The sequence below is a fragment of the Pituophis catenifer genome, unplaced genomic scaffold, assembly GCF_029215685.1.
Source record: "Pituophis catenifer annectens isolate HBS135680 unplaced genomic scaffold, rPitCat1.0.hap2 SCAF_1, whole genome shotgun sequence".
NCBI classification, from domain to species: domain Eukaryota; kingdom Metazoa; phylum Chordata; class Lepidosauria; order Squamata; family Colubridae; genus Pituophis; species Pituophis catenifer.
In genome coordinates this window covers 84,075,063-84,101,335 of record NW_027256881.1, presented here as the reverse complement: position 1 = coordinate 84,101,335, position 26,273 = coordinate 84,075,063, and the positions used below count along the sequence as shown (strand labels likewise).

At 39.7% G+C, this 26,273-nt stretch overlaps 1 protein-coding gene across 2 annotated transcripts in view; it reads left to right on the top strand.

The window, feature by feature from the left end:
* Positions 1-26,273, top strand: part of GRM1 (glutamate metabotropic receptor 1) — a 209,108-nt gene that overhangs the window by 49,619 nt on the left and 133,216 nt on the right. For both annotated transcript variants that reach the window (XM_070952047.1, XM_070952053.1), the window contains exon 2: positions 6,809-7,058. In XM_070952047.1, coding sequence (XP_070808148.1) covers positions 6,809-7,058 — 250 coding nt within the window. The remainder of the gene's footprint in view (positions 1-6,808; positions 7,059-26,273) is intronic.

Here is a 26,273-nt window from a genome sequence, read left to right as displayed (position 1 = left end):
TCTGCTTCTATTTCACTGCCCCACATAGTCATGGAGATGGAAACAGGATGATCATAGAATATCTAGAAAGGTCCCTTTCACAAGGCTTTTTCTTGGACTTGGTTTTAATTTCATGATAGATTAACTTCAAGGTCAGCAGTTCTCATGATAAGCCTGATTTGACAAAATTAGTTTAGTCTTTCAAGACTGGATAGGTTTAGAGTTATACCTAATCCCTTAAGTACAGCTAGCAGACGCAGGTTTCAAAAATCCAAATGAACACACTGCAGGGTAGAGATGCAAAATCCTTGCCTTGCTATATCTAAAAGTGCCTGGAGAGTTGCAGCTCAAGTCAATGGACTGGATCAATTGATCCTCTTTTGATATTTCTGTGACACCCTAACACTTTATTGTCTCAGTTAAACATTTTGTAAAAACAGGACCCATTCAAAACTTAATTCATGAAGGATTGTAATACTTTGGCGTATTGCATTGCCAATAAAACAGCAATGTGGTATTATCAATAAAGGAGAAAACTATAGCTCAGGGCTGAAATAACCTTCAATGTGGTACTCTTAAATGACAATAATTAAGCCAAATAATTTTTCAGTGCCAAAATTAGAGAACTATCCAGAAGTTCCTTTATTAATTACATGTTACATGAGCAAGTTTGTTGCATGTGTAATTTCATTCCCTAACTACACTCCCAAAAGTTTTCAGCCAGAATTTTTATTACCAAAACAGAAATCCTGATTGCTGAATGTTAAGTGCTGAATATTCAATTCAATTATTATTTATGAGCTGCTATCTTAATACGATATCCGGTGTGGTCCTTAGAATGCACTCTGATACCTTAATATTGGATCATCTCATTTTACCAGTGACATTCGTGTATATATGTTTATAAATCTTAAATCTTAAATGTATACCAAGAGGAGATAGAAAAATAGTTTTAAATTTGTAGCTAAGGAATTAAAGAGGCATAAAACAATCCTGATTAAAGGAGCTTGAAATTCTAAAGGCAAGAATAAATAAAGCCATGATCCCAAAGATCCTGTCTCGGAACAATCATCCCAAAAAAGAAAATGTTATATGCTACAGATGAGGATGAAGTGAAATTGACATTTAAAACAATCCTGATGGCCCAAATCGATAAAGTCGATTTGGTCGACTTTAGTCGATTGTGCAATAGACAAGCTGAAAATAATGATGCCATCAGCAACTATGTTTGATGGGATATTAAGGTGCTGACCTAGAAACCAGGAGACTGGGACTTTCACAGGTGCTTTTTCAAAAGGCAACTGGACTGTTTTTTCCTTGAGGAAGAAGAAGACATTTCGCTTCTGATCCAAGAAGCTTCATCAGTTGTGACTGGATGGTAAGGGAATGGAAGGGTAGCTTCTAACAGGATGGTGGAGACGAATGAAAGGATTGTATTTCTTTGCAATCATCTGATTGTTAGCACTCTCTTTGAGAGCCGTTAAGGCCATTTGGAAATCCTAAAAGATGGAAGTAATTAAAGCCATAATACCAAAGATCCTACCTTCCTTTCATGTCTAAGGGAGGCAGAAAAGGCCCCCCTTAAGCATGAAAGCCAGTTGGGTGATATAGATCAAGTCACTCTTGAGAAGTGGAGAAAATAGGAGGGAACAGTGGTGGGATTCAGCCAGTTTGCACGACTTCGGGAGAACCGGTTGTTAACTTTCTGAGCAGTTTGGCAAACTGGTTGTTGGAAGAAATCATTAGGGCAGAGAACCGGTTGTTAAATTACTTGAATCTCACCACTGGGAGGGAAGAATAGTAAGTATGTTGGGCACCTTGTTTTCACCAAATATAAATAAAAAGGTGGGTTAAATAATAATAATAATAATAATAATAATAATAATAATAATAATAATAATAACAACAACAACAACAACAACAACAACAACTTGATAGTGACTGCTGACATTGCAATGACAAAGTTGAAACTGTTTCGCACTTAATATGTGAGTGCAGCAAAATCGTGCAAACTGATTACAAAGTTAGACATGATCGAGTTGCTAAATTAACCCACTGGTCATTATGTTAAAAATATGCCCTACCTGTATCCAAAAAGTCATGGGAACATAAGGTGGAAAAAATTGTTGAAATTGAGATGGTGAAGATCTTGTGGGACTTTCAAATACAGACAGATCATCATTTGGAACACAACATGCCAGATATCACAGTTGTTGAGGGCCGAAGTGTACAATTTATTGATATCACTGTACCAGGAGACGCCAGAGTCGAAGAAAAAGAACTGGAAAAAATCATGAAATATCGCGAACTGGCCATTGAAACTGGTTATGGATGAAACATGTAACAGTGATACCCATTGTCATTGGGGCACTTGGTACCATGTCCAAGAATTTTACAAAACACATCAAGAAATTGCAGCTTTCTGCAATAACACCAGCAGAACTGCAAAAACCTGTGCTACTTGGAACATCGTATATTTTAAGAAGATACTTGGTTGATACCTAGCACTTTGGCAGCAACACGTTATCAACCATTAGCACCAGTCAATGGTATTTATGATACATTTTTAAATGTTCAGTTGACTGGGTTTCATGTTTAATGAATAAAAAAGATAATAATAATGACTTGATAGGTGGATTAAAATACCAAATCAAGTCTAAACATCTGGTTGACTGTGCAATGAGACACAATTAAATTAATCCACCAGTGAGGCACTACTTGGATGTGGTTGTGGGGCTTGTGTGCTCTGAGAAGAATGGGAGCTATGGCAGATGTTCAACCAAACTGGACCCACAAATAGAAGCAGAATGACTGTGGCAAAAGAAAGCAAAGTTGATAGCAATAGTAATAGGTATCTTGGGTGCAATCCCAAAATATCGGAAGCACCACTTGAACATCATCAGCCCTGATAAATTCACTGTCAATCAATTGACAAATCAGTCAGTTGCAAAGGGCAGCTTTACTTGGAACAGCTTCCATCCTGAGACAATATCTTTAACACCATCAAACATTGGTGACACCTGACATCTGCTTATGCCAGGTCCTCGAGAAAGACTCAGTAGGTGGATAAACATGCGAAATTTATTCTAAATATTTGGCTCACTGTACAACAAACAATAATAATAAGGTTATACTCTGGTTTCTCTTCAGGTCATATAAATCTTTCACCTTGTAAGTATTTCTCTAGTAATATTAATAAACTCGGCTTAATGGTTATATTTTGCCCACTAGATGGTGCTCATAAGGATTGATATAAATAACATTCATACTGACAAAACTAATTGTACAAACCAATCCAGTCTCTGCCTTAGTTGCTGGGCAAAAATAAGATAATGCCTTTTTCCTAGCAAATCATCGAAGGTATGTTAGCACTGGAAATCTACATTTGTTCAACAGCATCGTTGCATGGTGCTTACAGGCAATCTTCAACCATAACAAGGACCAGAATTTTGGTTGCTAAGCAATGCAGTTGTTAAGCAAGTCATCATGTGATCAGGCCCAATTTTATAACCTTATAATGGCAGTCATTAAGTGAATCCCATAACCTGTGAGCATATACAGAAACATGAGGAACCATGTTACTACAGCTAGGAATGCAAAAACTCTTCTGATAAATTGTAAAGATTCCGTGTATTTCAGGGGAGGATACTTTCTATGTGGCATCACTTTCTTCTCTTGTGTGTTCTTAACTTACCTACAAATATAAAAAGAACTGCAGAAAAAGCAATTACTACCAACCTGCCTTCCACTGAGGACCTGTATATTGCATGAATCAAAAAAGAGGGCTGTGAAAATATTTACAGACCTCTCACATCCTGGACATAAACTGTTTCAACTCCTACTCACAAAACGACACTATAGAGCACTGCACACCAGAACAACTACACACAAGAACAGTTTTTCCCCGAACGCCATCACTCTTCTAAACAAATAATTTCCTCAACGCTGTCAAACTAGTTACTAAGTCTGCACTACTATTAATCTTCTCATTGTTCCTATCACCCATCTGCTCTCACTTATGACTGTATGACTGTAACCTTGTTACTGGTAATCCTTAAGATTTATACTCACTGTTTCCTAATATGATTTGATTGCTTATTTGTTCCCTATGACTATCAGTAAGCGTTGTACCTTATGATTCTTGACGAATGTATCTTTTCTTTTATGTACATCGAGAGTGTATGCACCAAGACAAATTCCTTTTGTGTCCAATAATACTTGGCCAATAAAGTATTCTATTCTATTCTATTCTATTCTACTCTACTCTACTCTACTCTACTCTACTCTACTCTACTCTACTCTACTCTACTCTACTCTATTCTATTCTATTCTATTCTAAAGAATTCTAAATATATGCAAGTCCATGCTTGGGAGAAAAAGAGGGAAAAATCACTATACTGTTGCTTTTGCATTTAATTTATGGCTCAAAGCCACACCACTCATTCTATAAAGCCCCACAGAAAACATAAAAATTGCTTTTGCTGTTATTAATTTCACACCAAAAGAAACCAGGGAGAGAGCCAATTTCCCAAAACAAAGACTTCTGAAGGTGCCTGAAGGGTTGCCAAAAAAAAAAAAAAGCTAAAAAGCACAGCTGAGCAACTTGCAAGTTTTAAACCAGGTGGAGCAATACTTCGAATAATGCTCTGTTGCAACAGCAATTACAAAGAAAGAGACGAATGGGGCCTCTTGGAATATTGACAGCCTTTGTTCATACTTCACTGTGTGCTCCTAGTGCCCTAATAGCTGGCAGCCCAATTGATTTCTGTCTCCACAGAATTAACAAGACCCAAGCGTAAGTGAAAACCTTGCTTTTTGGTTAACTTTCATATCCCCTTTCCCCAAATGTTTGCTTTCAGGGGCCTCTGCTAACAATGGAAGGCTAACTTCTCCTTTCAACTAGGCTGGAAATGACAGAGTTTCAGACTAAGTAAAAATAAAGTAATGCTAACTGGGCGGGGGACCCTTTTCCTCCTGTTTGCCTTCTTTGCTTTCCAACCATTGCTCTTATGGTGGTAGTGAAATAATTTGAGCAATACAGCCTCTGTGATCTATCTGAGATGTAAGATGAAAACTGATGGTCTAGCCAAGAAGATTTAGATTAGAAAGTGCTGCTCCCATAGGTCTCAAATAAACTATAGGTAAAGATAAAGGTTCCCCTCGTATATATGTGGCTAGTCATTCCCGACTCTATGGGGCGGTGCTCATCTCCATTTCAAAGCTGAGGAACCAGCGCTGTCCGAAGACGTCTCCGTGGTCATGTGGCCGGCATGACTAAACACCAAAGGCACACTAAAAGTGGTCCCTATTTTTCTACTTGCATTTTTTACGTGCTTTCGAACTGCTAGGTTGGCAGAAGCTGGGACAAGTAACGGGAGCTCACCCCGTTACGCGGCACTAGGGATTCGAACCGCTGAACTGTCCACCTTTCAATCGACAAGTTCAGGGTCTTAGCCACTGAGCCACCGCATCCCTCTTAAATAAACCGTAGAGGAGTGAATTATTTGGTAGATTTGTTTTAATCAGCTAAGATGTATGCAGTGAGCAGAGCAGATACAACCTTGGTCATTTTGAAGCTTCTCAGGTGCATTGGAAATAATAGTGACAACCTTTTCCTCTTTTGAAGGGTCCCTGAACTTACTTGTTTTCTTACAGACATTTCATTACCCAAACTAGGTAACATCATCAGTGCTAGTAAGGAGTGTAGTCTGTTGTCAGTTTATATTCAAGCGGCTTGCCTGTCAGTGTTGGTGAGGGTGATATTAGCAATTCTGTGGCTGGGTTGTTTACTAATGGCTCTTTGGCAGTCTCTTGATTGGGGTATTGTTTATTTGATTGTTGGTCTGATGTCAACCTTGGAGCTAACCTTTGCTGATCTGGGTGCTGATTGCTGGTGGAGAGATGCTTGGGTCATTTTGTTCCTTTCAGGGCTGGGTGATAGTCTCTTTTGCATAGTCTATAGATGTTGTTAATTTCTATATGTCTATTGATGGCTGATTTGTCAGAGTGCCAGGCTTCTAGAAATTGCCAGGTTTCTACAAACAGCCACTATATATAGGACAAACAGGTAGACGACTGGCAAAACACATCCACGGACACCAACTAGCAGTCCGAAGACATGATAAAAATTCTTTAATTTCACAACATGTAGAGAGATTTAACCATAGTTTCAATTGGGAAAATGTGACCATTCTAGACCAGGGAATTTGGTGTTTTTGGAACATCTGTAGACTATGCAAGAGACAATCAACCAGCCCAAAGGAGAACAAAAAGACTCCAGCACCTCTCCACCAGTAATCAGCACCCAAATCACCATATATTAACTCAAAGGTTAACATCAGACCAGTGGTGGGTTGCCCCTGGTTCAGTCCGGTTCGTAAGAACTGGTAGTAAAACCAGTGGAAGGCCCTGCCCACCACCCCAGATGTCGTCATCGGTGATCTGCGCATGCGCAGAAGCTTCTGCACATGCACAGAAGCAAAGCGTGCATACTTGCTTCGCATGTGCGATCCCGTTGCAAACCGGTAGTAAAGGTAAGTAGAACCCACCCCTGCATCAGACCAACAATCAAGTAAACAATATCCCAATCAAGAAACAGCCAAAGAAGCCAACAGCAAACAGCCGAAACAAAGCATCTCTAAGACCACCCCTGCCAACACTGACTAGGCCACTAGAAACATAAACTGACAGCAAACCACACTCCTTACTAGCACTGATAATGTTACCTACTTTGGGTAATGAAACGTCTGCAAGAAAACAAGCAAGCTCAGGGAGCTTCAGGTCAACCCTGAGCTACAAATATTCTTCTTTATTTTTCCCTTTTGTTTAGGAAACTATGGAGAGAGTGGCATGGAAGCTTTCAAGGAACTGGCTGCCCAGGAAGGCCTTTGTATTGCTCATTCAGACAAGATCTACAGCAATGCGGGAGAAAAAAGCTTTGAGAAGCTTTTACAGAAGCTCCGGGACAGGTTGCCGAAGGCCAGAGTTGTGGTTTGTTTCTGCGAAGGGATGACTGTCAGGGGAATCCTCATGGCTATGAGACGCATGGGAGTATTCAGAGAGCTTCTACTGATTGGGAGGTAAGTCATGTAGCTTTGCTTGCTGCCATATCGGGACAAAGAGGAAAAAGAAAGGTAAAGCGACTGAGCTTGTTACTGTTATAAATCTAGAGTTTAGAACCAAGAACTCTTCTGGAAAACCAAGACCACAGTTTATGCTTATCTTCCTTTTCTTGTATCACAAACACCTCACATTATTTTTTTGAAGATAATTTCCATTTTACGTTGCCCTTAAAATAGCAGAGCAAATTTTAAAACCGACCAATGTTCTCTGGACAGGTTGCATAAATGAACAAAATGTGCTAAGTTGAGTGCTAAAGATGGATTATATAAACGCCTTCTGGTAAAAGGAAGCATCATGAGCTAGTAGTATGGTCTTACTTTATATAAGAACTGTTTTTTATTAGTTTATAACATATGTTGTGGATTAATAGAGGAGCACAGGGTTGACCTTGGAGAGAATACATGGCAACCATTAAGACAACATGAACTTTATCTGGAAAAACAAGATAGTGGGAGAAAGAAACTCAAAATTGCTCCACCTTGATTTTCTTTGGTATAAGAGGGAAGGAAGGCAAAACACTTACAGGCTTTCAATAATCTGTTATTTTGCCTTAAATTAATAAAGTAGAGTTCCACTATTTTTTGTGGTATCTTCCTGACCTGGCCTAATTTGAAGGGCTGACAGGTTTTGAATAACGGTTCTTCTTTTTGTACATGTCTCCCTACTACAAAGATCTCCAAATGTTTCATTTTCAATAGCTTATTGTCTTTCATTTTTTTCACTTTTATGGAAACTTTCATTTTGTGAGAAATACGTAAGCACAAAACCCAAACATCTCCCTCTCCCTCGCTTAAAATTTCCAGCTCTGTACCTTGATAGTATCCAATCCACTTTGCATCATTGTCCATGAATGGTGGTTCTTGTCCTTCCCAAAATTACTATGGAAGGAAGGAAGGAAGGAAGGAAGGAAGGAAGGAAGGAAGGAAGGAAGGAAGGAAGGAAGGAAGGGTCATGCTTGATGTAAAATAATTCCCAGGGAACTTGCTGGGGAGGAGAAAGAAGGTTGCTCTTTTAAGAGACGGTGATAAGACTGAGAAAAGAATGGGAGAGAAAGCAGACATGAACAGTCAAGAGAGAAGACAGAGCCAATTGATACCTTATCTTCCAAATGGCAACTTAGTCCAAGTGTAAAATTATTCAATGATAGCACCTTAATTAAACTCTGTACACTTAAGGCTGTGGAATTCCTTTGCCATGTCCAAAATTCTATATCCATCCCAAGCTAGCATGACTTACTGAAATCTATGCAGTTCTTGCTTCATTGAAGTTGCCAGCTGTGTGCTACTCCAATGGGGTTACCATTGGACTACATTTCTCTGTTCTCTCCAAAATTAATAAAACTAATATTTTCAGTTGAAAATGAAGCCCTTTCACGACTTCATCCGATAACTGAAAACATGTGTCATAATTAGAGATCATCTATATTTTTGAGTATTGAAAATATCATGAGAACAAAAATGTTTCTCAGGGAATGCAAAACGAAAACATTTTGATAAATATTTCCAGCATGCATTTAATCTTGAATACCACGAGTAGCTTTATTTGAATAAAACTGGCAACTTTGAATTATATTTAGGCAGGAAAACTCCAAATATGTCTGAGGAAAGGCATGTATTTTAGTACAAGGAAAGCTCTGTTTCTCCATTTTTTCCTTTTTGGCTAAGCTAGAGTTGCATTGGCGACTTGCATTGGTTGCCGGTTGCCCTCTGGGTGAGATTCAAGGTGCTGGTGATGACCTATAAAGCCCTATATGGCTTAGGTCCAGGATATTTGTCGGACCATCTGCAACCAGCAACAGCTCACCATTGCCCGGTGTGTTCTCACAAGGAGGGCCTACTCAGGGTGCCATTGGCTAGACAGTGTTAACTGGCGACCCCTACCGGCAGAGCTTTCTCTGTGGGTGCTCCCACCCTCTGGAACCAACTTCCTCTGGGGCTCTGGTTGGCCCCTGACCTCCGCACCTTCCGCCGCGACTTAAAGACATGGTTGTTCAGCCTGGACTGGGGGGGCGGGGTTTAACATGTATTTTAACACGCTTTTATTCGGATATTTTATTGTTGTGAGCCGCCCTGAGTCTTACGGAGATAGGGCGGCATATAAATCAAATCAATTCAAATCAATAAATAATAGAGTTGAGAAAGGCTTTCAGTCAAGCCTTTGGATGGTTCTTCTTTTCAGGCAAAAGCAGAAACGAAAGTAGTTGTTTTAGCTGATTCCTCAGGTGATGGGCACAGGTGAGACAACCTTTTTGCTAGTCATAAAAAATATCATGGATTTGGCAATTTGTGCCAGAGATAGAATTTATGTCTTTTAAACATCATTGACAGATACCTGTTCCTTTTCTTCCAGCTGCCTGAGGGTTCCAACTTGTCATTGTTTCAATTTACCATTTCTTATGGACCCAGATAATGTATCGCTGCACTCAGGAGTGGTAGACTGAGCTGTCAAAAAAAAAAAAAAGTAACGATAGGAAGCTTAGAGTACCATGAAGCCTGTCAAAATAAGGGGAAGAAATTTGGAGTAAATATTTTCTTCTTCCAGTCCATTTAATTCATAGCCCTAGTGGCAGATGCCCTGAGGGTAATTCTCCCCCTTCCCTAAATAATTGCAAAAACTGCTGAGTTATGTAAATATATTTTTCCTTCCTTCCTTCCTTCCTTCCTTCCTTCCTTCCTTCCTTCCTTCCTTCCTTCCTTCCTTCCTTCTGAATGGTTGAGACATCTATATGGTCATCCAACGTGCCTTCAAAAACTGATCTTTCTCCCCTCAAATATGCTATCTTTGGAAAGGACCAAGATTTGGAATTATGGACAAAAAGGAAGTATGTAATGTTGTGATTGTTGTGGGTCTCCAATGACTGCTGTGGGGGAGAGAAGTTAAAGAATTGCTGAAGAATTGTTTTACACTTCAGTGACGTTTATAAGCTTTATCTCCCTTGTATATTAAAAACATGCAGTTAGGTATAATGCCACCAGGGTGGGTGTGTGATTGTTCACTTCAAAAATCTACCTATTTAAGTTTCAGTTTCTTCCTCTATGTTTCCTCATATCTATCTTTCTTTCACTCATTTTGTCCTGTGCCACCTCATGTCATTTTATGTGCCATGTCAACAAAGGGGAGCATTGAAAGAAGAGGCTTCATCTGTTTTTAATTCCACATCAATCTCCATCTATCCCTTTGAAGTACAGATACATGCCAACAGATATATATCTGTAACAATATCATTTTCACAACGATAGTAAGATGATTAAAAAAAAATAACCCCAAACAAAAACATGTACAGCTTGGAAGAAAGGAAAGCAAATTTCTCTCACCCACCCACCCAATATTCATCTGAAACTTTACAAGTTTCTTAGTGTCGCCTCTATGCTGCAAGCTCGGGCAGGAGCTGTCATGTAAAGCTTAAATTGCTTTTTAAATTGCTTGACAAACTGAAAGAAGTCACAAAATCTGAGAAATAAACATATTAACAAAAGAAATTATGATGTCATTTTTCACACTGGCAAAATATGTTTTTTAAAATAACTGAAATAAAATCTTGGCTAATCTTAATAAAAAACCCGTTATTTTTCTAAAACAGAATTTGGTATGAAGCAGGGGTGAAATCCAGCAGGTTCTAACAGGTTTTGGAGAACCGGTAGCGGAAACTTTGAGTAGTTCAGAGAACTGACAAATACCACCTCTGGCTGGCCCCAGAGTGGGGTGGGAATGGAGATTTTGAAATATCCTTCTCCTGCCATGCCCACCAAGCCACACCAACAGAACCAGTAGGGAAGAATTTTGAATTTCACCCCTGAAATATGAAGACAGATAGTAATGACAATTCTGATATCCTTGAACTCTAGGAATGCACTGAGATCTTTCATAGAAGAACTAGTGAAATCTTTAGTGACAGCCTCTCTTATATTTATTTATTTGACAATATTAGTTGCCTGCCCCAATCCTGATAGATTCTTAGAGAAGAACAAGGCCAATATAATACTATCTAAAAAGTATGAATACGATGACAATAAAAAGAACCATCTAGTTACTGAACCCTCAAATCAGATGAGACCTGATAACATATTAGAAGCAATATGGATGGCCTATGAACCTAATGAAAAAGGGAAACCTTCAGGAAGTTCATATAAAAATAATTACACAAAAGTTCAGTCTAATATTACCAAGAGCTGTGAAGAAATATCCACACTTTTATAGGAAATTAATTTAAACAGCTTTTTCAATCACCAGCTAAAATGTTCAGGCAGAGTTTCCCAGTTCAGATTTAGGCATGAGTATTATTGAACTTTGTTGGCTATCTATAAAACTAGTTTTGCACACAAGAACAATACAAATAAGTTTCATTAGGGTTATACTGCTTTCCAAAAAGAATTAGGCTGTGCTCGGTGCAGGATAATGCGTGCTTTCCTTTTAGACAGTCAAAGATTAAAGCTGCATAGCTAAGACACATTGGTCTGACATCTCCAGCCACAGTCTGTAGACCAAATGAGACAAAACTCCATCCAAGATGTGAACTTAAGTTTTAAAATGTAAGGTCCAAAATGTACTCAAGTCATCAAGTGATCAAAAGGAGACTTAAGCAGAGGCTTGGAAAAAGTAAAAGATTTTATTTTGGCCAAAGAAAATAGCTGGGTGGACAGTTCCACAGCATACAGGCATCAAGCATACAAGGAAGGGCTACACCTGGGAAGAGTGTGGTGATCATCTTATACATTCATGTAGTCAATCAGAGACAAAAGTTTGTTACTCATCCCTAGGCAATGTGTTTCTCATGCCCTTCTTATCTATAGAGCAGTGATGGCTAACCTTTTTGCTATCGCATGCCAAAAGCGGGGGGAGTGCAGGGGGGGTCACACGTGTGGGTGCCCATACCCATAATTCAATGTGCCCCACCCCTCTGCATATGCGTGCCTCATTGGCACGTGATGGCACGATGGGCCCGGTAGGCCCATTTTTCGCTCTTCCCAGGCTCCAAAGGCTTTCTTGGAGCCTGGGGAGGACGAAAACGGCCTTTCCCACCTCCCCGGAGGCCCTCTGGAGGCCAGAAACAGCCTGTTTCCTGACTTCCGGGTGGCCTGGAAGGCCTGAAAATCAGCTGGCTGGTGCGCACATGTGCTCTGCAGCTGAGGTAGGGTGATTCTCACGTGCCTACCAATATGGCTTCACATGCCACCTGTGGCACGCGTGCTATAGGTTCGCCATCATGGCTATAGAGCATGTCTTGTCCATGCCTTCCTTATCTATAAAGAAATCCATGTAGTCTTGTGTGTTCGTGCCCTCCTTATCAATTTTGATTCAACCCTGGCAGCTCCTTGTTCTGCCCTCCTTATCTATTCTCCAAGCATGTGCCTAGGGTCAGTACAGAAGGAGAAACAGAAGCTAGATAGCATGAGTTAAACTAATTCTTATTACTATGTCCTATTACTATGTCCCTTGAACGCCTTCTTAATATATCATAACCTCAGCCCAGAAACTGTTAAGATCTCAAAATTGTGCCGGGATAGCAGCAAAAGTTATAAAAGCTGAAAATAGGAACCTTCTACACAATGAGAGTTGGAATGATTTACCAGTAAGTGGAACAAAGGAGAAATAAACACGGTACAAACAGATAAGATGGGGGAAATGCTTGATCCCAGATGTCACTTGATTTGGAAATGTGGCTATGCCAGAAAGTCTCTTTCTATAATTACAGTAATATATCAACTACACCAGGGGTGAAATCCAAATTTTTTTCCCTACCGGTTCTGTGGGTGTGGCTTGGTGGGCATGGCAGGGGAAGGATATTGCAAAATCTCCATTCCCACCCCACTCCAGGGGAAGGATACTGCAAAATCTCCATTCCCACCCCACTCTGGGGCCAGCCAGAGGTGGTATTTGCAGGTTCTCCAAACTACTCAAAATTTCCGCTACCGGTTCTCCAGAACCTGTTAGAACCTGCTGGATTTCACCCCTGAACTACGCCATTTTCTGAGTTGACTATACATAGCAACAATCATCCAATCTATCTTGACTCCTGCGCTGCACTGTTAACCTTGAAAAGTGTCCAAAAATTGCCATTAGTATAGGATGGGTGGCTAAACTAGTGCCAGGTACAGGGATTATAGAATTCCTATGATCAAAGTCCCCCTCCTTGGCTGCCGGTTACCTTCTGGGTACAATACAGAGTGCAGATCTTGGTCTAGTAGTTAAATCACCAGGCTAGAAAGGGGGAGACTGAGTTCTAGTCCTGCCTTAGTCATGAAAGTCAGTGAGTGACCTTGGGCCAGTCACACACTCTCAGCCCAACTCACTCACAGGGTGGTTGTTGTGGAGAAAATAGAAGGAGGAAGCTGTGTTAGGTATGTTTGTCACCTTCAGTTATTTATAAAAATATTAAAGGTGGGCTACAAATAAATAAAATATTTAAACTCCTTCAACATTTTTCCTAAGAAACTGAAACACGCTAAGCTTGTGTGTCTTCAGTTGACTGCTTGTAACAGAATAGTTCATTTATCTTTAATTCAGTTGACTGCAGTTTATATTCTTCCTTCCCCCTTTTATTGCTATATTGATTTTCTGTCTTCTCTATGTAAATTCATGTCTTATTTTTCTTAGCTCTATGTCTTTTATGAATTCTTAATTTACATTTTACTTATTGCTGTAGCTTGACTTAACTTCAGCCATATTCTTGTTTTTCTGTGTTCTTCCTGCTGGTGCTCCAATTCCCTGCCTCTCCATCCTCCGCCAGCCCTCACAAAGGCCCTTGTAAATTGCTTGCAGGTGCTACGCTTTTCTTTGGTTTTCTGTTGCTGGGTAGAGGGGGCGGTTTCACAGCCTCCATTTCTGGTCTGCTGCTATGCTGCGTTGCTTCTTCAAGCCTCGTGTTGGATCTTTGGTCTTCTCGGAAGTCCCTGTCAGCTCCCTGTCTTTACATTCCAAGTGTTGCCTCTTCTGGCTATCAAAGGCTTGCCAGAATTCTGGACCTCATTTTTCTAGATGCTGCTGTAGCAACTTCTGAGATCCTCAATTCCTTTGTCCTTCTCACACAATGAGTTGTCATACTGCTCCTGGTCCAGTGACTCTCCAACCAAAGTCATTCTCATCCAGCCACTGCCACAGTGATTTCAGTTGCTGTTGCCAGTCTTTGGGGTTCTTCCAGCATTTAGCAGAGGTCTCCAACCACTTCCAGTTCTTCATAGACCTCACTTTCTTCATCCTCGTACCCATGCCACAGTGCTCTGCACACTTCCACTTTTCCCTCAGCTGTGGACTTCACACTTTACATGTAGCTAACCCCAGTGGTGGAATTCAGGTAATTTAACAACCGGTTCTCTGCCCTAATGATTTCTTCCAACAACCAGTGTGCCAAACTGCTCAGAAAGTTAACAACCGATTCTCCCGAAGTGGTGCGAACTGGCTGAATCCCACCACTGGCTACCCCTTACATAAAGGGTTAGACAAGAGTGGACTTCAAACAGGAAGGAGGAGACAGAGATATTTTTTTCCCCTCTGCATTTTCTCCTTCCCCACATCTCCACTTTCTCAGTGTTTAGGAAGCTGGCAAAGGCACATTTTTTCCACCAACATTTGAACTGTTCATTTATCTCATTTTAATTCATTTCATGTTAATGTCTAACTGTTATTTGTATTTTAGTTGTATTGAAATTGCTGTATAGTGCAATGACTCTAAGCAAAGAAAGAAAGGCAGGCTATAGATCCAAAATTAGTATTAATTAATTAATTAATCAATCAATCAGTTGAAGCATGTGTGAAATAAGAAAATGTCAAAAACTGGAACAAAGAGCAATGGAGTGAAAATACTGTACCAGTCAGTGGACCAAGCATTTCAAATCAAACAGCAGACCATAAACCAAATTTTTAAAAGGTATGTAAAACAATGGATTTGCAGAATCCTTGGGATTCTCCAAATGCCTAATTTGTAGACGCATTCACAGAGCCTGTTTTCTACAGCTTTAATGTTATTTATTGAAGACATGTCCTTAGAATACAGGCTCCATCTTCTCACAGTCCAGGGCTGAAGCTGATACAAACATTCCAGTATATAAAAACTGGGTTTTCCTTGGAAAAAAAGATAAAGGCTTATTTGGTCAATTGATGGCACATGGAGAAGAGGCAGGAACTGACACAGGTAATTTGTTCAACTATGATTAGTTTAGCCCAGAGGTCTACAACCTTAATACTCAAAGAGCCATTTGGACCTGTTTCTCACAGAAAAGAAAACACCACAAAACCTGGGTGGGCATGGCCAACTCGATGTCACTCACTTCCACCAGTCACATGACCACCACCCTAGCCACGCCTACCCAGCCAGTCATTAGGTCAGAGAACCAGTTGTTAAAAAACATCGGAAACCACAAAATCCTTTTGACATCTCTCTCTCTCCCCTCCCTCCCCCTTCTCCCTCCCTCCCTCTCTGTATCTCTCTCTGTCTCCCTCTCTCCCCCTCTCTCTATATCTCTCTGTCTCTGCCCTGCCTGCTTCTCCATCCCCTGCCATTGCCCTTACCTTCTCAGGCCAGGCGAGGAATGACTGGGAGGGGAAGGTGAGGGGCATGGTGGGATCACCTGACATGGAGTTACAGCAGAGGGCCCAAAGCCGCATGCGGCTCTGGAGCCCCAGGTTGCTGACACCTGGTTTAGCAACTGTTGCCCCTTCAATGTGGTTCTGCAATGCTGTTTTGACTGCAGGGGGAGAATAGAATCTCCATTTCTACAGCCACATCCTTAATTTTGTTTTTCAAATGGGTCAGTTTATCAGTGGATAAATCTGATTCTGTTTAATGTAAGAGGACATAGGTATACTCTTACCGACTTTCACATTTCTGTCATTATACCATACAAGAGTAAAGTGGCATTTGTGAAATCCTTGAATGCCTACCTGGAAGGGTGAACAGTGGCAGAGAGAGTCAATAACTTTAATTATTTGCTAACACCTAGAGGGCATCCAGGTGATAAGCCAATAATTGTTTTGGAAAAATGAGGCTATCCCATGCTGTTCATAGCCACCAGCATTCATAACCATTCAGTAGGAAAATTAGTGACGGCCTTTTCTATGGTTGGTGACATTCAAACTTTGGCCAAAAAACCATGCCAATCACCTGTTCCAGATGCATTTAACAGGCTCCAATGTTGTTGGAGCAACACTATTTATGCTAACAGGATTGCCTTCTTTCTCCAGAGTAGGAAGAAAACGTGGCAAAATGGCTGTATAGATGACCATTATAGTTTATTAATAGAGTTAATAGAAGAGAGATGGGGGTCATTCATTGGCATAGAAAATACAACCCCATTTTCTAACAATGGTGTGAAGCAAACCTCCCACGTACTACTTCAAATTCAGTAGAGAAACCCCCCCCCCCCAGATTGGCTATAATTTCATAAAGTGATTAATATAGAGATGTCCACGGTCACGCATATATTCATATAGCTGTCAAAAGTATAGCTGTTTATTAGAACTGTGGTCATACCTCATATTTTCATGATGAAAAGAAAAAACAAAAAGCTTTTGCTAGAGCAGAGACATATTCAGAGGTATTTGTTTCGACTCCTTGGGCAACACAATGCAGCTGTACTGAGGCTTAAGGAGACACACTGCTGGTAGGGGGTGGGGATGGACTTGGCATTCATTTCACTGAAATGTTTATCATTCAGGACAACAGTCATCACAGTGCAGCTCCTGAATTTTTAATTTAGAAGTGCTACATATATAAGATTGGTAGCAATACAGGAAGCATTTTGTTATATTGGGATGAAGGTAATTTTCAACTGGGAATGGATTTTGTGCCTCTCGGTCAGAAATAGTAGACAGGTCCATCATATTGATATTTGATTTGTGAGTGTTTTAAATATGCAAACTGCTGCATTAGTCCAGCAGTTCACAAGAAGGGGATGTTGTGGGCATGTTGCAAAGCATTCCTCTGAAACTACTGCTGAGTTTCTTTGTATGGTCACTTTGAGATGTCCTTCCTTCCTTCCTTCCTTCCTTCCTTCCTTCCTTCCTTCCTTCCTTCCTTCCTTCCTTCCTCCCTCCCTCCCTCCCTCCCTCCCTCCCTTCCTTCCTTCCTTCCTTCCTTCCTTCCTTGTATTCGTTTCCTGGAAAGCAAATTATTGATTAAAACTTATGAGATATTTGTGTGGATAATAATATGTGATTTCTTTATTTCAGTTTGGTAGCTGAGCTTTTGCCCTTATATCCTGCATTGCAATCCTGGGTACATCAAAGAAAAAGGAAGGCTAATTTGGGCTGGTAATTGCATAGTTCAGTAGCATTTCTTAATAGCTGGATGATAGTTACAACTTTTAGTTTCCAGTCAGTGCCAGGACTTCCCCAATTATAGTGGTTCTGCATTGTGTTTGTATGTGTAGAGTCGGAGTTGTGGTGGTGGTAGTGGGGTATTTTTTTTTCTGTATTCATAGAGCTTCAAAATCATAAGAACATAGAATGGAAAGGTCCTGAGAGATAATCTAACCCAACCTCCTACCTGGTGCAGGAACCTACTCCTATAACAACTCTGACAAATGAGCATCCGGTCTCCATTTAAACATCTCAAATGAAAGAGAATCTACTATCTCCTGAGAAAATCTAATCCATTGTTGAGCCATTCTTATTGTTAGAGTATTTTTCCTAACCTCCAGCTGAAATCTACTTATAATTTAAACCCACTGTTTCTCGTTCTATTTGCCTGGAATATCTCTGAAAAAATTCTGCTCTTTTACATGATTTCCCTTCATATAGTTTAAGATGCCTATCATGTGTCTCTACAAAATCCGGCACTCAGAAATGCACCTGTATTCTTTTGTTTGCTTTGATTAAGCCCCTATCTGAAGAACCTTAGATGCAAATGATCATTCAATTCACCAATGTTTACACACACACGCACAAACATGTTATACATATCCTACATGTATACATATACACATACATGCATCTATTGAGGACACGACTTCATCCAAACTCCTTAAATCTACCCAAAGTATTCCTATTTCACATCCAGTGTTAATGTTAATTTAAAACAGAACACCTATAGTTCAAAAATAAATGTGTTGGGATGAACAAATATCGAATGAATTCTACTCATCAGTGCAATTACAGTGAATATAAAATGAGCTCCAAATATCTTGAAGGGTTCAAACTGAATTCACAAAAATTTTGCCACCTTAAATTGCAATGTCTTTGGTTAACTCTTTGGCTAACTATTGAATAACAATAGTTGAGACAAAATAGTTGTGACATTTTGCTCATAGAAACCCTTGAGTTATCAGAAGACAGGCCTTGTGGGCCTTGTGTTCACACTCAGGAAATTTCCCAATCTTATTTGTTAAAGTATCTGAAACAGCTGAATTAAAAAAAAAAATTGGGAAGAAGAAAATATTCAGGTAAGAGATATCTGGAAATAAAGGACAACCTTTTCATTAATGATTTCCCCTTTTCCCAACCTGGAATTTTTTTATTATTATTATTATTTGATTTATATCTTCTCCGGAGACTCAGGGCGGCTTACAATGTGCTCAGCAATATTTAGAAATTCCAGGACTTTGTCATAAGTTCTTAGAATTCATCAGGCAGACAATGCACACAACAATCCTTCTTGCAAATGTTTGTTTATACATAGCCCATCAAGAATAGAAACTAAGCAAATAGCATTCAGTTAATGCATAAAAACAAACTTAATTTTCCTCATCTTTTTCTTGCTTCTGCCTTCAAAGGAGTGTAATTTTTTTATGGCCTAATTGATTTACCATTCCAAAATTAACTATCTTCTTGCCTGCTATAATGTTGCTTCCACTAACATGTTAGTAAGTCTGTCCTAAAAGAAAGCTTCCTGTATAGCTATTTCTAAATTCCCCAATGAATTAATCAAAGGTTTCAATTAAAACTTTGCTGGTAATCTCTTGTGGCTAGCACAACCTTGATCTACTTTTTTGATAGCCTTGAATCCCTTTGCCCTCTAAGAATTTACCCAGGTGCCATACTGTCCTTCTCTTTGCATGGTGATTTATATTTCTTCAATAATCTTAAACCAGCCTAGAACCTGATTCCTTCTTAATTCTATTCGCTTACTAGCTGTTTTCCCTCTCCTGATCTGAATCCATCTCCAAGACTCCAAAACTTCTCGCAAGCTTCTTAACCCATTTCGAGTCTATAAATTTGTGAAAACCTCATGTGTTTTTCTCTCAGCTTTTTGACACTTTCAAGTTTTCACCACAGGGATAGTTTTACATGTCTATTAGATAACATGTCTTAGATGATGTCTACACTCTCCATTCTGTTCCAGACAGATTTACTTTCACTTGGGATTGTACATGTAATATTTTTCCAACAAATAGACAATCAAAGAATGTGAAGCAAAAACCCAGCTAGACAAAGCTGTATTTTCAATCTCTGTCTCCCACCTTCTTTCCTCTTGTTACCTCTGTTTGTCCATAATAAAATAATCACATGAAAAAAAAGAGAGAGAGCCATTTTTGTCTCTTGTGTCACCTGCTATGTCACATTCCCGTCAATGGCACATTTTCTCATTAGAAAAGGGAAGGCACAAAAGGGACTGCTTTTCTAACAGAATAGCCTGAATCTGGATTACTGATTCAGCAGGATTTTATATTTTGTCTGGAACCCATGTATGTGGACCTCATTGGAGCTCCCTCAACCTCTCAAAAAGAAGAAAAAATGCTTTTAAAAGGTTAGCAATTATTTTAAAGAATCACATCAACTGAACAATGATTCAGTTATAACAGGATTTTTTTTTCCTGCCTTATGACCCAAGTCTAGGAACAACTGCCCTAGCAAATAAATATACAATATCATGCATCTTAATATTTATAATCCCACAATATCATTATTGCAATTCAATAAAATTCAAAATATGATAAATGAAGCATAGAAAGCAGCCATACAAGGGAACAAAGAGAATGCTCCAATATAGAATAGAATAGAATAGAATAGAATAGAATAGAATAGAATAGAATAGAATAGAATAGAATAGAATAGAATAGAATAGAATAGAATAGAATAGAATTCTTTATTGGACAAATGTGATTGGACACACAAGGAATTTGTTTTGGTGCATACGTTCTCAGAGTACGTAAAAGAAAAGATACATTCATCAGGAATTATAAGGTACAACACTTAATGATAGTCATAAGGAAACAATCAATATAAATCTTAAGGATACCAGCAACAAGGTTACAGTCATACAGTCATAAGTGGGAGGAGATGGCTGATAGGAACAACGAGAAGATTAATAGTAATGTATTCTTAGTAACTAGCTTGACAGTGTTGAGGGAATTATTTGTTTAGCAGAGTGATGGCGTTCGGGGAAAAACTGTTCTTGTGTCTAGTTGTTCTGGTGTGCAGTGCTCTATAGCGCCGTTTTGAGGGTAGTGAGATGATACTGAAATAATTGTAACATTAGTTGCAGCTGCACTTTCAGGAAAAGTTTCCATTGATGGAATGTCCAAACCAGGGGTGAAATCCAGCAGCTTCTGCCAGGTTCTGGAGAACCAGTAGCAGACATTTTGAGCAGTTCAGAGAACCGATAGTAGAAGTTTTGAGTAGTTAGAGAACCAGCAAATACCACCTCTGGCTGACCTCAGAGTGGGGTGGGAATGGGGATTTTGCAGTATTCTTCCCCTGGAGTGGGATGGGAAAGGAGATTTTCCAGTATCCTTCCCCTGCCACGCCCACCAAGCCATGCCACGCTCACCAAGTCATGGCCACAGAACCGGTAGTAAAAATATTTTGATTTCACCACTGGTCCAAACCATAAAGAATGTAACAAAGATGTCATTGTAAAGACTCTTGGAAATGCACAAAGCCAGATCACAATGTGGAATTAATATAGGAATATCAGAACAATTGTAACAAGCTCCTGACTCACACAAGCAGAGAGAGTTTGTAAATTTGGATATCTATTCTGACTACTTCTGTGCAAGACTCTGTCTATGCTTTCTCGGACGTGTGAATCTTAAATTGATCAGCTGATAAAGAACACCAAAATTTTCTAAGAGCAGTAGGAAAACAAAAGACCCCACAGAGAAGAGCAGACCGTGAGTCTTGTTTCCTTTGATATACTTGGTTGCTCTTTGTATATCATTTCAGTAAAATGATTAATAAGAATCTATTACCCAGAATTGTGGATGGTGTGTGGGATGTTCTGTAATGTATCTTTGAATTCAGTGGTAATGAACATTGTTTACATGAAAACTTTAAAAACACCTTCTGTCTCCCTCTGTACCAAAAAATGTAAGGAAAGAGTTTTTGCATTTAATTGTGGAAAAGTTGATCATCTGCATAATTACTGACTTTGCAATAAGCCCGTTTATCCCTTTCATCAAAAGGACATTTTCAGATGTTAAAGACCTTTTATAGTCATCCAATTAATTAAAGTTTTTATTCTAGGATGTTAAAGCCAAGCTACCGCTTTTATTTCAAAGGTTTTTTTTCTAATAGGAAAAGTTTCATCTCTAAAAGCTAAGATGCCAAAGCCCCTCCATACTGAATTTCAGGAAAGGGGAATGGTGAAAACGGAAAAATTATTGCTGTATGCTACAGGTTCATCCTACTTCTTGCTAGGGAACAACTCAACCTTGGAATTTATTCTAAAAGGCAAAGTGAATTGTCATGAACCAACTGAGAGCCGAGAGGAAAGTTTGATGGGATGAGACACGTCTAATGATCTGGGAAGAGAAAGTTGGAATAGGGAAATATATATATATATATATACACAGTCCTGTAACAAAAAGAGAGGAAAACCATATTGTTAAGAGTTCACTTGAAAGCCACACATGACTATTTTAGGAGAAATATGGCAGTTGGTCCTCTGTCCCTATCAGGACAGTTTTGTGAGGTATGGGGTATGGAGGCCCGTAGGGCTTTGGAGAAACCAAGGGGCAGGAGGCAGAGCGTGCAATATTGTGGAGGGTGGGGAAGGTATCTTGGGAGTGCCTACAGAACATTTACTGCTGAAATTGAGCTTGCCTAGATGGAATAAGTCATGTCTCTATCTGGGTTTAGGTAGCTTCTGAAGATTGCAAGCCCCATCCAAGCTTTAATAGAATAGAATATATATATATATATATATATATATGCATATTCTTTCTAGCCAGGTTTTACCTACGTAAACTTAGTTCTTCTACAGCCCTAGGTTCTGTGAAATCTCATTCACAAGTTTCTGGGCCTTTTTTCTGCTGACAAACTGCAACTCTGTGTTGCTCTCTGGGAGACTCAGATAGCTATTTCTGCCTTTTAAGGCGTCGTCAGTGAGCCACACCCACTTCTCAGATGTCCTTCCTGTAAAGGTACAATGTATCTTTTTTTCTTTTTTGTAGGCTTTTATTTCACAGAACCTAGGGCTGTAGAAGAACTAAGTTTACGTAGGTAAAACCTGGCTAGAAAGAATATGCACTTAAAAGCCTACAAAAAAGAAAAAAAGATACATTGTACCTTTACAGGAAGGACATCTGAGAAGTGGGTGTGGCTCACTGACGACGCCTTAAAAGGCAGAAATAGCTATCTGAGTCTCCCAGAGAGCAACACAGAGTTGCAGTTTGTCAGCAGAAAAAAGGCCCAGAAACTTGTGAATGAGATTTCACAGAACCTAGGGCTGTAGAAGAACTAAGTTTACGTAGGTAAAACCTGGCTAGAAAGAATATGCACATAAAAGCCTACGAAAAAGATATATATATATATATATTATTGGCCAAGTGTGATTGGACACACAAGGCATTTGTCTTGGTGCATACGCTCTCAGTGTACGTAAAAGAAAAGATATGTTCATCAAGAATCATAAGGTACAACACTTAATGATAGTCATAGGGTACAAATAAGCAACCAGGAAACAATATCAATATAAATCGTAAGGATACAAGCAACAAAATGTCCAGGATGTGAGGGGTCTGTAAAAAGTTTCATAGCCCTCTTTTTGACTCATGCAGTATACAGGTCCTCAATGGAAGACAGGTTGGTAGCAATTATTTTTTTCTGCAGTTCTAATTATCCTCTGAAGTCTGTGTTTGCTTGTTGGGTTGCAGAGCCAAACCAGACAGTTATAGAGGTGCAGATAAAACCAATATACTCATAGAAATAACTTCACTCTTCCTTTTCCTCTCTTATTTATTTAGCAACTTCTTTAACAAATGCATCTACTGCCCACCTCCTCAATGCTCTGGGTAGCTTGCAAGATCCAATATAAACATCACTGCAGCAACAACTATAATAAGGAAATAAGAAAAGCTAAAACGATATCATTCAATATGAAGTTTCAGTTCTGGAAGACGACCATAAAAGACCCCCTAGGCTAGGTGAAGTGACAGCTTTGTTATCAGTGTCCAAAGTTCAGAGCCATTCAGCAACCTGTAAACAAAATAAAAGATTGTGCATGCACATAGGTGCAGCTTTGGTTTGCAATGAAGTTAACTACTTAAAGCGTAATTGAGTCTGGTTCAAAGGCAGTTTGAGAGGACTTGTGCCACAGAAGTGGTCCATTATGTTTTGCTATCTGAGGCAAAGAAGCACACAGACACTGTGCACACTCCAATTACATGTATACAAGTTGACTGAATTGGCAATTGAGTTTGCTTCATTACGCCATCTTTATGCAAAAAGCACCTCTGGAACAACCATGACCTGGATGATTGAGAATCTCCATAGACATTAAGCCAAACAGATCATTATTTTTTTAGGTTTGTTTTCATTCTTTATTTGTGATGATTAAGCCATTTTTCTTCCAGTTACTGACCCTTACACTGGTTGCTTAGCCAACAGTCCTGAGTCCTATAACTCACTTGATACCAGATGTTCAGGAACTCCAATACTTAGTGTGGTCCTTGTTGACCAAGGGAATACTGACCAATCTGGTATGGATTTCTGTTCATTACATCTCACCATATTGATATTGGGAGAGACTTAATATTATTTTCTCCCAAAATCATGCCACTCTACAGGCTAATATAAATAAAAGAGAGGCCATTTTCCAAGGAATAACTAAATTTATTTTTTTTACAGTGTTGCATGTAGCAGAAAAATGAATAGTGATGTGTCTGAGAAAATAAGAATAAAACAAAATAGGACAAATAGGAGAAGGAAAAAGCATCATGACATGAATGTAGATATATTCCGTTGGATTTTATTTAGATTGAGATATGCAGCTAAGCAGAGGATAAATATTTCACTGGACTTCAATCAGTCACTTTTGCTGCTATTTCTGTCATCAGCATTTAAGTAGAAAATGCATGGAGTGTTTTATATACTATCATCAATCAGTTGTTATCTTCTGGATAGGCAGATCTTACAAAAGAATGACATCTTGGATGTGATGAAAGCTTGGAAGAGATTACCTACAACAATGATGGAGTCCTTTGTCTACTTTCTCCCGTATGTCCCCCAAGAAAATGACTGACATTTCTGTGATCCTTCCCAAATAAAAGACAGTATCTAAAGGACTCATTCAGAAATAGACCAGACTTGCCAGTAGCTCATCAGTTATCTCTTAATGAAAATCATATGAAGTAGGGCAGCACTCATTTTCAAGAACCTAGAGTTCCTTTCTCAGAATAGTAGGGTCAAAAATGTAATTGTTTTTGCACTTTGCAGGATAGTGGGGATTTAACAAGGAAAATGGATTTCTTAAGGTTTGCAGATACTTAAAGCATTTATTTCCCACAAATCTGTTATTAAGAAAGAGAGTGAGCGAGCAAGCGAGCACCAATTTGTTATATAATGAAGGTATTGGACTGGCACTAATCCACTCTTGTGTCCAAAAGCTCATTGGGTAACTCTGGGCAAGTCCCTCTCTCACAGAGCTGTTGAAGTCAGGTGAAACCAGAGAAAGGGATACTATATATCAGTGATGGCGAACCTTTTTTTCCTTAAGTGCCAATAGCACATGCGCACGTGCAACAACACACACACACGTGATGACACCCATCATGCAATCCCCCCTGCAGGCCCTGCACCCTGTGCCGCACTCCCCCTCACACCCCATTTTTGGTTCCAGGAGGCTTCAGGGAGGCCTGCTAGCACCAAAACAGGGGGTGGGGGCACGCTGCAACCCCCCCCATTCCCCCCGTTTTGGTGCTAGCAGGCCTCCTTGAAGCCTCCTGGAACCAAAAACAGGGAGGCCACTGCATCCTACCCTCCGCACATGCACGCACAACACCTCCCCACACACATGTGTGCGCATCTCCTGGCCAAGACCCAAAAATCAGCTGACCGGAGGGAGACCCGCAAGCATGCGTGGTGCTGACCTGGGCGTTGGCTTGCGTGCCCGTAGAGATGGCTCCGCATGCCACCTGTGGCACGCGTGCCATAGGTTCGCCATCACGGCTATATATACTGCCTTGAGCTCCTCTACAAAAGATGGGATCTAGTCCTGATAAATAATAAGTAAATAAATATATGTACTGGGCCCAATTAATTTTCTGCAGCGTGGCCTTTGCTTCGCAAAGCAAATGAAAGCTGTGCACCACTGTCTTCTCATCTTATTATTTCTAACTCTAAACCGGTTAATAAGAGTGCCAAAAGTTTTGCATTTTGATGTTTGACACTGACACTGTGATACAATTTTTATTTATTGTTAAATGCTAAAACCATGAATCTGAATTATATTTCCCATCAGCTCAACCTGCATTGTCAGACTTCATACAAGGGCTCAGAAGTAAATCATAGCTCTCCAGACGCTTAACTCCTTTTCCGTCCTTGCTTTGACACAAGTCTCAGACACAGCTCAGCTAGATTAGACTTTTTACTTCAGACAAATAGAGAGCCTTAAACATTCCTCACTGAGTGAAAGATGCCAGAGGCTAAACCTGCTTCAGAGTTTCAATTCATGACTGATGTCCTCACTTTCCAAATAATTGCACAATCTGAGTCCTCATTTTACCGACCTTGGAAGGATGGAAGGCTGAGTCAATCTTGAGCCAGTGGGGATCGAACCCCTGTCAGTCAGCAGAATTAGGCTGCAATGCTGCATTCTAACCATTGCGCCAACATGGCTCTTGATTAAAATGTTGATTACCTGCTTCCTGTGGACTATGGAAAATACAGAGGCTTGAGTTTGGAATTTAGCAGGAGAGAAACACTCATAATCTTTCATCTTTCATATCTAAATCTAACATAGAAAATAATAGGCTTTAATGGTCTGTAGAGATTCTCAGTCATCCAGGTCATGGTTGTCC